General features: G+C 43.8%; 1 protein-coding gene across 1 annotated transcript in view; it reads right to left on the reverse strand.

The window, feature by feature from the left end:
- The window catches only part of cwc27 (CWC27 spliceosome associated cyclophilin), a 59,772-nt gene that overhangs the window by 28,579 nt on the left and 18,282 nt on the right, over positions 1 to 12,911 (reverse strand). The window contains exon 11 of the mRNA XM_083641941.1: positions 1 to 89. This exon is cut by the window's left edge and continues 15 nt beyond it. Within this exon, the coding sequence (XP_083498067.1) occupies positions 1 to 89 (89 nt within the window). The remainder of the gene's footprint in view (positions 90 to 12,911) is intronic.

Consider the following 12,911-nt stretch of genomic DNA (forward strand, 5'->3'; position numbering starts at 1 on the left):
CTGCTGCAGGTTTTGCACTTTCCTCTTTCCTTTGCTTCATGGCCTTTAGCTCCTTCTTCAGCTGGTACGACTCTTTACGTAGTTCATCACTGTGAAGGGACAAATAGACTCTTTATGTAGTTCATCACTGTGAAGGGACAAATAGACTCTTTATGTAGTTCATCACTGTGAAGGGACAAATAGCCTCTTTATGTAGTTCATCACTGTGAAGGGACAAATAGCCTCTTTATGTAGTTCATCACTGTGAAGGGACAAATAGACTCTTTACGTAGTTCATCACTGTGAAGGGACAAATAGCCTCTTTATGTAGTTCATCACTGTGAAGGGACAAATAGACTCTTTATGTAGTTCATCACTGTGAAGGGACAAATAGCCTCTTTATGTAGTTCATCACTGTGAAGGGACAAATAGACTCTTTATGTAGTTCATCACTGTGAAGGGACAAATAGCCTCTTTATGTAGTTCATCACTGTGAAGGGACAAATAGCCTCTTTATGTAGTTCATCACTGTGAAGGGACAAATAGACTCTTTATGTAGTTCATCACTGTGAAGGGACAAATAGCCTCTTTATGTAGTTCATCACTGTGAAGGGACAAATAGACTCTTTATGTAGTTCATCACTGTGAAGGGACAAATAGCCTCTTTATGTAGTTCATCACTGTGAAGGGACAAATAGCCTCTTTATGTAGTTCATCACTGTGAAGGGACAAATAGACTCTTTATGTAGTTCATCACTGTGAAGGGACAAATAGACTCTTTATGTAGTTCATCACTGTGAAGGGACAAATAGCCTCTTTATGTAGTTCATCACTGTGAAGGGACAAATAGACTCTTTATGTAGTTCATCACTGTGAAGGGACAAATAGCCTCTTTATGTAGTTCATCACTGTGAAGGGACAAATAGACTCTTTACGTAGTTCATCACTGTGAAGGGACAAATAGACTCTTTATGTAGTTCATCACTGTGAAGGGACAAATAGACTCTTTATGTAGTTCATCACTGTGAAGGGACAAATAGCCTCTTTATGTAGTTCATCACTGTGAAGGGACAAATAGCCTCTTTATGTAGTTCATCACTGTGAAGGGACAAATAGACTCTTTACGTAGTTCATCACTGTGAAGGGACAAATAGCCTCTTTATGTAGTTCATCACTGTGAAGGGACAAATAGACTCTTTATGTAGTTCATCACTGTGAAGGGACAAATAGCCTCTTTATGTAGTTCATCACTGTGAAGGGACAAATAGACTCTTTATGTAGTTCATCACTGTGAAGGGACAAATAGCCTCTTTATGTAGTTCATCACTGTGAAGGGACAAATAGCCTCTTTATGTAGTTCATCACTGTGAAGGGACAAATAGACTCTTTATGTAGTTCATCACTGTGAAGGGACAAATAGCCTCTTTATGTAGTTCATCACTGTGAAGGGACAAATAGACTCTTTATGTAGTTCATCACTGTGAAGGGACAAATAGCCTCTTTATGTAGTTCATCACTGTGAAGGGACAAATAGCCTCTTTATGTAGTTCATCACTGTGAAGGGACAAATAGACTCTTTATGTAGTTCATCACTGTGAAGGGACAAATAGACTCTTTATGTAGTTCATCACTGTGAAGGGACAAATAGCCTCTTTATGTAGTTCATCACTGTGAAGGGACAAATAGACTCTTTATGTAGTTCATCACTGTGAAGGGACAAATAGCCTCTTTACGTAGTTCATCACTGTGAAGGGACAAATAGACTCTTTATGTAGTTCATCACTGTGAAGGGACAAATAGACTCTTTACGTAGTTCATCACTGTGAAGGGACAAATAGCCTCTTTATGTAGTTCATCACTGTGAAGGGACAAATAGCCTCTTTATGTAGTTCATCACTGTGAAGGGACAAATAGCCTCTTTATGTAGTTCATCACTGTGAAGGGACAAATAGACTCTTTATGTAGTTCATCACTGTGAAGGGACAAATAGCCTCTTTATGTAGTTCATCACTGTGAAGGGACAAATATACTCTTTATGTAGTTCATCACTGTGAAGGGACAAATAGCCTCTTTATGTAGTTCATCACTGTGAAGGGACAAATAGACTCTTTACGTAGTTCATCACTGTGAAGGGACAAATAGCCTCTTTATGTAGTTCATCACTGTGAAGGGACAAATAGCCTCTTTATGTAGTTCATCACTGTGAAGGGACAAATAGACTCTTTATGTAGTTCATCACTGTGAAGGGACAAATAGCCTCTTTATGTAGTTCATCACTGTGAAGGGACAAATAGACTCTTTATGTAGTTCATCACTGTGAAGGGACAAATAGACTCTTTATGTAGTTCATCACTGTGAAGGGACAAATAGACTCTTTATGTAGTTCATCACTGTGAAGGGACAAATAGACTCTTTACGTAGTTCATCACTGTGAAGGGACAAATAGACTCTTTATGTAGTTCATCACTGTGAAGGGACAAATAGCCTCTTTATGTAGTTCATCACTGTGAAGGGACAAATAGCCTCTTTATGTAGTTCATCACTGTGAAGGGACAAATAGCCTCTTTATGTAGTTCATCACTGTGAAGGGACAAATAGACTCTTTATGTAGTTCATCACTGTGAAGGGACAAATAGACTCTTTATGTAGTTCATCACTGTGAAGGGACAAATAGCCTCTTTATGTAGTTCATCACTGTGAAGGGACAAATAGCCTCTTTATGTAGTTCATCACTGTGAAGGGACAAATAGCCTCTTTATGTAGTTCATCACTGTGAAGGGACAAATAGCCTCTTTATGTAGTTCATAGGGTTGCTCCGATCACATTTCTTGCCACCGATCGCCGATTGCCGATCACCTATGAGAAATATCTGCCCAACCGATCACCGATTACCGATCACCGATATATATATATATATATATATATTTTTTTTTAAGCAGCTATAGCAGTCTATTATAGAACAGTTTCCATTTTACATAAAGGCCTACATTTCATGCATCAAATTGAAAGAGCAGCCCATTTTCTTTTTTTCTACATCAATATTTTATATTGTGTAGGCTAAAGGAAACCGCCAACATGGTTTTTTGTGTGTGAGATAATTGGAGCACAAGACTGTGTTGAACTAAATGGCTAGAATAATGTTCTTTATAGTTCAGTCCAGTTCCCTCAGTTCAGTTTATAAAGGAACAAAAATATTCCACTTCGGGATTTCCATGTTACCAGTTCAATGCAGTTCAGTTCACTCAACAAAAATACTCCATTCCGGGATTTCCCTGTTACACAAGAAAAATAACTTCGACCCAAAGAAACTATTTTATAGATGTATAAGCTAAAGCGGCTAAAGATTTATTAACGTTACGAGGATACACGCAAATAGGATCAAACGCGGACTTAATGCAAATGCCTCGGTAGGCGGGAGGACTGGAGGTAACTTCTCTCTGCTGAGTCTGCTCTAATCACCAGCTGATTTGTGTGATTCAAAGATGCAAGGGGTGTGTTGACAGTCTGGTGTCTGGTTTGTGGCAGCCGAGGATGTGGAAGATGAAGAGGAACTGGTCAACAATGAACTTGTTGTTCTGAATGATGAGGACGCGGAGGATACCGACATACTAGATGAGGAGGAGGAGGATACTGAGTGAGTGAGTGACCACCAATATTTATTTGCGTTGTTTGGTTTTATGCAATATTTAGCAATAAAAGTCATGAAAATAAAGGAGTATGTCCATGAGAGTTTAATATTAAGAAATAAAGGCCTCACTCGAATACAGGCCTCTAATATAGGACGGGGGCTCTCTGCGGCTCAGTAAATAAAGGCCCCGGTTACTATTAGAGGAAATACGGTAAAACAGCTACACCATCATTATTATTATTATGGTTAATGTATAGAATAATGCAGTTGAATGACGTCTCTGACATACGTGCTCTCCCTTAAATAGCCTACCAGTCACTCCTGAAATCTACTGCATAACCCAATGTATTTTTCTATTTCATTAATAAACAAAATAATCTAAAGCATGTTACTGGCTAAAATGACCATCTTATAGATGTATTTGTAAAATTAGATTTTCCAAGTGCATGAATGGATAATGGAATTATAGGCTACTTGTTTTTTTTAACTCAAATACTCTCATTCATTATTATATTTAAATCGTTGTATTTTATCGAATGCAAAATAATAATAATAATAATAATAATAATAATAATAATAATAATAATAATCGGCCACGCTGCGCTCTAATTATCGGCATCGGCCATTAAAAAATCCATATCGGTCGACCCCGAGTTCTGATATACTCCATGCTTCTTAATTAAAACAATGTTCATGGCTAATGAGCCTGGTTATGTGTTATGTGGGTATATAAAACAAGTAGAAAACACTCTATACACGTGTCAGAATGAAGAATGTACACTAAAAGCTTGCTTTTCACTAATCAATCTGATGGCGCCTCACTGAGATGATTGTTCAGCCCTCGTCTCAGGCAGCCATCGGGCCTGGAAGAACTAGGAGGGCCATTGTGGTTGAGAGTGGACACAACCAGTTTCAACAATCTCCCCACATTTCTTGCTTCAAGATCACCACGCCCCAGTGGAACACATTTGCTCAATAAAGCTCAAGATAAAGTGAAATGAATCTGAAAGACGATGAAATTTGAAACCCGTCATTATTCACCGCTTAGTACATTTCGGCATGCTGCAAAATGTTTTCGAAACACATTTGTGTGAGGAAAATATGTAACTATAACCTAAATGACACAACCCAATTGCTGGAATAAATGATATTGGCAACAACTATGACATTTTTTTTCAAATGATATGCAGTTTTGACTTGACATGTAAGGCTTTTAAATAGTTTATTATACATTTCTTTGACAAGAATAATTTGGATCAGTTGTATATTATGTACAGCTGCATGTGCACAGCAGCAGCACATACTTTTGAACCTGGTGTGCAGAGAACTACTCTAATTATAACCTTTAATACATGAGATACACAAAAGGCAAATTACTCTAGGACTTAAAAGTGCCACTTAAGAGTCTAAGTGGCACGTCTAATGAAAGACTTCCTAACTCTAGCTCTAGATGAAGTAGTAAAGGATGTGAGGTAGGGTCCCTCCTGGCAGGTGGCCAACTCATGCACGCCTAAATGCTAAAAGTCTGAATCAGTGCCAGCCCAGCAATGCTGATTATTGTTCCTTTTCACATGATTGAGAGACTACTGCCAGTTGTGGAGCAGAGAATGTTATGTTAGGGAATGATCATATTTTTGTACTGCTCTGACAGCTCTGTTTTGGTCCCATTCTCTCGCGGAGCCACAAAGCACAGGTAAGCTGCACAGTCTGGGCCCCTGGCCCAGAAACACGTGAGACATCTCCAGACCAAACAATGGCTGCCTTTGTTTCTTACATCTGCTTCTCTGAACCCACATTCATTTTTATCCTTTCCTTTCTTTTTATCTGGAACGTTCATTCCTTTATTTGTAGCTCTCCAACACTCATGTTACCTTCATTCAGTTCTCTGACATCGTCTGGGGCAAAGAATTGAGCCATCACACACTAGGTGATGTCTGATATTCTAACCATAAGCGCCTTAGCAAATATGAACTATTGTGGCTGACTTGTGTCTTGCCATGTGTCGTCCATGTTAGCCCCCATTTGCTGCTCGGGCACACGGATGGAGAATGGGTCAGACATACATTGGGTCAGTCCTTCTCTCCGCCCTACAGAACAGGGTCACAGCTGATTCCAAAGTGAGTTCCAAATGTGGAAGGGACAGGCAGAGGTGGCCTGACTCACTGCTGGAGAGATCTGAAGGAGTCGACCTTCTCAGTCCATAGGATCAACGACAGTTCGCTCCTTTTAATGAGGTTCACATTGTTATTGCTCTATAGTAGGCTACAGTGGACTCAGATGTAACAAACCACAGGTGGATTATGGCTATGATGAAGATACATGTATAATAAATATCAAAAATATAAAAAGTGGCTGCCAGCTGTTGATATTTTTTCTGATTTGATCATATTGTATAGTGGGCATCCAGGTCGTGCAGCAGTAGATTCCCTGCCTACCAACATGAGGGTCAAGCCCCCGTGTCACCTCCAGCTTTGGTCGGGCGTCCCTCCATACAGGCACAATTGGCTGTGTCTGCGGGTGGGAAGCCGGTGGGGTATGAGTCCTAGTCACTGCACTAAGTGCCACCTCTGGTTGGTCGTTCGGGACGCCTGTACGGGGGGAGGGGAACTGGGGGGAATAGTGTGATCCTTCCACGCGCTGCCTCCTGCCGGTGAAACGCCTCGCTGTCAGGTGAAAGGAAGCGGCTGGCGACTGCACATGTATCAGAGGAAGCATGTGCAAGTCTGCAACTCTCCCCAGATCGGCAAAGGGGGTGGGGCTATGACCAGGACAGCAGGGGGAATTGGCCAAGTACAATTGGGGAGAAAATGGGGGGGGAGGGGTATCTGATTTTATATATATATATATATAAATAAAACAAAAAACAAAACAAAAACATATTGTTTAGTGAGTGAAGAGGCAAGCTCTAGTAATTGATGTAGCCTAATTCAGACATGCTGCCTTCTTGTTACTGGTTATTGGTTAGTGGTTATTATTACTAGAAATATTGTGCGCTTAGCATGCTCATTTCTAGCATGTTGCCCGTAGCTTGCATGCTCCGCGTGCTTGTGCTCGCCAGCTCAACAGCTGAGCAATTGTGCGCACACGGAACACCTCTGCTTTATTATAATAGAGAGATGATTTGAGGAAAATCAGTATGAACCATAGTGCTATTGTGACAGTAAAACAGGAGAAGCCCTTTTCCAGGTCTGAAATCTATGAGGTTGCAATGTCGGAGAGGCCTATCTACTATACAGACAATAGTCCATCTCTACAGCAAGGAACACGTTGGACTAAAGTGATCATTTTCTGCCTGCCTTGACATGCTGCCATTTGGAAAACAAGAGAGATAACCACGGCAACAGCCAAACAATTGGCTCCACAGCTGCAGTGCCAATAAAGAAAGTCAGGCCAGAAAGCGCAGGAAAAGACCCAACAACACCTGTTCATGCACACCTTGGGGCTCAGCAAATTCCTCCCAAAAGCCCTCACATCGCAGCACGACAGATTCTTTGCTTTCTACACACCTCAAATCCCTCCCGTATACGTATGTACAGTATGCAAGAGGAAAGAATGGTTTTCAATGCAAGACCCTGATTTTTGACTATAGTGGATAAATCCTTTTAGTATGCCTGAGCAAACATAGGTTTGATGTTCAAGCTTGTTTTCAAATGGCAAAACCATCTCAAAAAGCCCAAACTTCATATTAATACCAAGACAAAGGTTTCATGGTTAAAAGTAACAACTTGCACCAAGGTGTTCCCCATTTCAGACTAGGTTAAGTAGGTATTCACAGCAAAGGTTGAACATTTTATTCTGAATACCAGTGTTAACACCTTGTGTTAACAGGGCTATCTTAAGTCTGTGTGCTAATGGAAAAAGAGGCTTTGGAGGAGCTCCAGTGTGCGCTCTTCTTGTGACTCTCTATCTATCCCTTTTTCTCCAACAACCAGGGAGAAGACACATTCATCCACCCTTTGCCTCCATTGCACAATGCCAGCCAAGAGACTGTCCACCTGTCAGCAGGAGAGGGGACAGTAAGTGTCCACCTGCCAGCAGGAGAGGGGACTTGTGACTGTCCATCCACCTGTCAGCAGGAGAGGGGACTGTGACTGTCCACCTGTCAGCAGGAGAGGGGACTTGTGACTGTCCACCTGCCAGCAGGAGAGGGGACTGTAAGTGTCCACCTGTCAGCAGGAGAGGGGACTGTGAGTGTCCACCTGCCAGCAGGAGAGGGGACTGTGACTGTCCACTTATCAGCAGGAGAGGGGACTTGTGACTGTCCACCTGCCAGCAGGAGAGGGGACTGTGAGTGTCCACCTGTCAGCAGGAGAGGGGACTGTGACTGTCCACCTGCCAGCAGGAGAGGGGACTTGTGACTGTCCACTTATCAGCAGGAGAGGGGACTTGTGACTGTCCACCTGTCAGCAGGAGAGGGGACTGTGACTGTCCACCTGCCATCAGGAGAGGGGACTGTGACTGTCCACCTACCAGCAGGAGAGGGGACTGTGAGTGTCCACCTGTCAGCAGGAGAGGGGACTGTGACTGTCCACCTGTCAGCAGGAGAGGGGACTGTGACTGTCCACCTACCAGCAGGAGAGGGGACTGTGACTGTCCACCTGTCAGCAGGAGAGGGGACTGTGACTGTCCACCTGCCAGCAGGAGAGGGGACTGTGAGTGTCCACCTGCCAGCAGGAGAGGGGACTGTGAGTGTCCACCTGCCAGCAGGAGAGGGGACTGTGAGTGTCCACCTGCCAGCAGGAGAGGGGACTGTGACTGTCCACCTGCCAGCAGGAGAGGGGACTGTGACTGTCCACCTGCCAGCAGGAGAGGGGACTGTGACTGTCCACCTGCCAGCAGGAGAGGGGACTGTGACTGTCCACCTGCCAGCAGGAGAGGGGACTGTGACTGTCCACCTACCAGCAGGAGAGGGGACTGTGACTGTCCACCTACCAGCAGGAGAGGGGACTGTGACTGTCCACCTACCAGCAGGAGAGGGGACTGTGACTGTCCACCTACCAGCAGGAGAGGGGACTGTGACTGTCCACCTGCCAGCAGGAGAGGGGACTGTGACTGTCCACCTGCCAGCAGGAGAGGGGACTGTGACTGTCCACCTGCCAGCAGGAGAGGGGACTGTGAGTGTCCACCTGCAAGCAGGAGAGGGGACTGTGAGTGTCATCTCATAGAATAAGGCCGAGCAGAGAAGGAAAGGCACTCAGATGTTGTCATCAGTTGCCAAACAGGCCAAAATAGGCAAAGCAAAAGACTTTACAAATCCTCTGCAGAGAAAAGGCTTTTCGGGACTCCTCAGTCGCTGCAGCACTGCTGCCAAGTACTGTCGCTCGCTCTTTTAGAAAAGTCTAAAAAGTTGAAACCCAGAGAGAAGCTGCGGATGATTAACTTTTCATAAAGAAAGCACATAAAGTGATTGGCAATGGACCAAGACGTCTCTCATGATTCAGGACCTTGCATTTAACCCTCTAATGTCTGGCAGGACTCTGAGGCTGACACAGGAATTTGACAGAGTCTGACGACTACGTTTAATCAAAAATGCTTTTTCTAAAACGAACTACCAGGCTGGATTGGATTCCTCTGTATTCCCATTTTCCAATCTCAAGTAATGACTGAGGAAATGTAATTCATTAATGATTACGTGAAGTTAAATGTAGCCACAGCGTATGAGTATGAGGAGTCAAATGTCACACATTCAGTTAGAGTACCAGGCTCTCTGCTGGGGTGGACTGAAGCAGCGGCAGCCTCTCTGCTGGGGTGGACTGAAGCAACTCTTATGACTGAGCAAGTGATGTGGATGAATGTGCTAGAATAACACGGTGTGTGGGTGAGCTCCCCTCAGGGGGCACTCACTCCATGGCTCCATGGCTTGGTCAATAGCCAAGGAGAACTGTGAGCTCCAGTGGAGGAATCCAACCTCAACACAGGAATTTGCATGACTTTGCAGACTGATCTGGACCAATCCACACGCATTATACCCACACAGTGGACTGAGCTTCCTCTTTTAGAATGGTTCCTCTGCCTAGCCATTATTTACTAGATCCACTGGCTTTCATATATACATACATATATATATATATATATATATATATATATATATATATATATATATATATATATATATATATATTTAGAACACGGCTCTCTTGAATACTCGATTCTGATTGGTCAATCAACAAGATTCACCGGTCATTATTTCTCGAGAACCGACCGCTGCTCTGCCACACCTGGATTAATCAGTTGATAAGAGCCTTTTGTCAGCAATCACTACTAATTAGGCCAACCAGTTGCAGCTGTGGTGTCTTGTGTGCCAATTACGAATGAAACCGCTTTGTCGTTGAAAACGCTATTAAAAGATCTATTTGAATAATTATTTTTGTCATATTATTGAATGATTTAGTTGTAGGCCGTGTTCGAAGCGGGATAATGTATAGTGAGCCGGTGATTACTGGAAATAATGACCTTCAGGTGAATGATTAATTGAATGATCAATCATTCACCTGTCGGTCATTATTTCGCCAGTAATCACCGGCTCACAATACATTATCCCTTACTTATACAACAGGTAGTTCCGGCCGGGCAATTTGATTGGACAAGAGGGATCCTACCAGTGCCACTATTTCATGATAATGCACTGGCGCTTCACTGTGTGTAGATCACTCCGCTTCACAGCTGCCCTAATCAACAAAATGCTTCACAGCTGTAGAGTAGACCGTAGTAAAGTAGACAGCCTGCAGTTAATTAGGCTGATTAGGCTACATTTTCAGCAAAGCAGAAAGCTGAGGGAACTATTTTTGTTGGCAGAGGAATAAATAGAGAAATCATATATTTTCTCAGCTTTTTGTCATTTTTTTAATCAGCTTTGTTTAATAGAACTGTTGTATAAAAGCAATATCACACTCGAGGTCGTGCTGTTGTTGTCTAATATCGGCACTGCTGTGATTATCTTCGGCACTCGGCCTGCGGCCTCGTGCCTACGACCGAATCACAGCAGTGCCAATATTAGCCAACAACCACACTCCCTCTCGTGTGATATTGCTTAAATATACACAGTATATATATATATATATATATATATATATATATATATATATATATATACACATAGTAGCGATCCGGTGTCTCGATGTATAAAGCGAGCACGTTGGTCCTTGGGCAATGGGATTGTCCCTTTGGTCTGATGGTTACCGGCCTCGCCTGTGCCCTTCCATTGGTGTCAGAAGTGGGATGTGATGGCCACTGCGCAGTCATCGGACGTGCACAACCCCACCCCCCCCCACCCCGGTTGCGTGAGGGAGCGGAAGGTCGCCGCCAGTTGCTGCACCGGTGGTGTGGCGTGGAAGTACGCTGAAGCGCGCTACGTCCTGCCGGCGAAAGTCATCGCTGTCACGTGGTCTCATCCAACGTCTTACATCAGCACGCTTCCAGCGACGGAGGGTCGAATCACAAGTCAGCATTTCCGGGGTTTTGCCGTAGGAATTCCTACGGGTAGAATCTGATTGGCTGGGCTGTTACGGAAGTCTGGCTCTCTGCGTGCATTGGTGCATCATTCAAAATGTACCGCCCCCACGAGTTGCGTTATGCCATCCGTGGTTAGTCAATTCATATGTCTGTCACGCATTTTGCTTTGGTCTTAGGGAACGGTCGTTAACCACTTTTCAAGAGTTGCGCACCAGACGTAGATATCTATCTATGGCTATCAGGACAGCAGGGGGGGGGTTGGCCAAGTACAATTGGCGAGAAAATGGGGGGGGGGGTGGGGGGGGGGGGGGGACTGAAAAACCTCGATAGAAAAAAGTTTGCACACCCCAAGTGAATTTACACAGTTGTTTCATTCCTCTGAACTATTAAAACATATACAAAGTCTAACCCACACATGTTCGGCTGTCTGGAGCCACTTCCAGTGAGCAAGTATCCCGTATGGGGTAGACATGCTCCAGAGATGTGTCAACCTGGCAGTTCCAAAACACACACAACCTCGCTGCCAACAAGTGGATTATCTCTCGCGGCATTCTGCACAAAAACAGCATGGAATGCTTTCTTGATCTCTCTAAGCTTTCCCTGAGAAAGCATTGGGTTATTATGACCGATGACAAGAGACAGGTGCAGCCAGTTCATACACAGTGATGACACACTGTCCAGGGTAGGGCCACTTTTTAGCCTCTGGTTTAAGTGCGAGTTGCGTTGAGAAGAACTGAAAGAACTGAAAGAACTACGCAAACTGTCGCTGTGCTAAAAAGAAGTTCAGAAGGTACATACTCTTTCATCTGTGAAGATGCCGAACGATTGCATGGTGCAGGGGTTCCCTAACTTTTTTTGCTTGTGACCCCAGATTGAAGGCACACAAATCTGGGGACCGCAGACGCGGAACGTTGCCGTGTTATACTAGTCACTCAGATTGTAATTGCTCGAGTGACATCATCATGACACATTTTGCTCGAGTGGACATCAGTGATGATGACATCAATTCTCACTTTAATCTCTTCAGAATTCTGAAACTCAGAATTCTGTCTTTTATCTCAGAATACTCATTTGAATCGCAGAATCCTGACTTTAATCTCAGAATCCTTAGCCTGGTAAAACCATCCGGTCACGTGAACTCACATTGGTGTTTCGTTCTGCGGGACCATCTGGCCTCCGCCCCGGGGCGGGCATTTTCAGAATCCACAACGCGGACGGGCCAATCAGGGACCTGCCTGATTGGCACAGGAGTATGCAACAGCAGAGCTTCTCGGCGGAAAACATGCTTTTGCTGTTCTCCCGAAGGGATTTGGATTTGACTGGATCCAACTCTGATTGGCTGAAAGACTGGCTCAGAGTTCAGATGGATCCAAATAACGAAACAGAACATGAGTTCACGGATCTGGATGGTTTTAACCAGGCTACAGAATTCGTACTTTTTTCAGAAATTCTGACATCACACTCAGAATTCCGACTTTATTCTCGGAATTCTAACTTTATTCTCAGAATTCTGACTTAAAATCAGAACTCAAATAATCTTTTCACATGTGGCCATAATCCTCTTCCGTAGATTTAAATTGTGTTTGTGATGTAAAAAATAAAATAAAAGGGGGGAATTTCAGGTGACTCCATTGGAATTCCATACAACCCAACTTGGAGTCACGACCCCAAGGTTGGGAACCAATGACATAGTGGCATAAGACAGCTCCACCTAACCTGACCCTGCCGAATCCCACGTGAATCCAGCTGCCTTGCAAGGTTAAGCTACATCAGCTATTACGAAAAATGTAAAGTAATGCCTACCCCACACTACAGGATAATTTGCAAGATTATGGTCAAGATTCCCCCGTCC

Source organism: Poromitra crassiceps (genome assembly GCF_964638095.1).
Source record: "Poromitra crassiceps genome assembly, chromosome: 8".
Classification (NCBI taxonomy): domain Eukaryota; kingdom Metazoa; phylum Chordata; class Actinopteri; order Beryciformes; family Melamphaidae; genus Poromitra; species Poromitra crassiceps.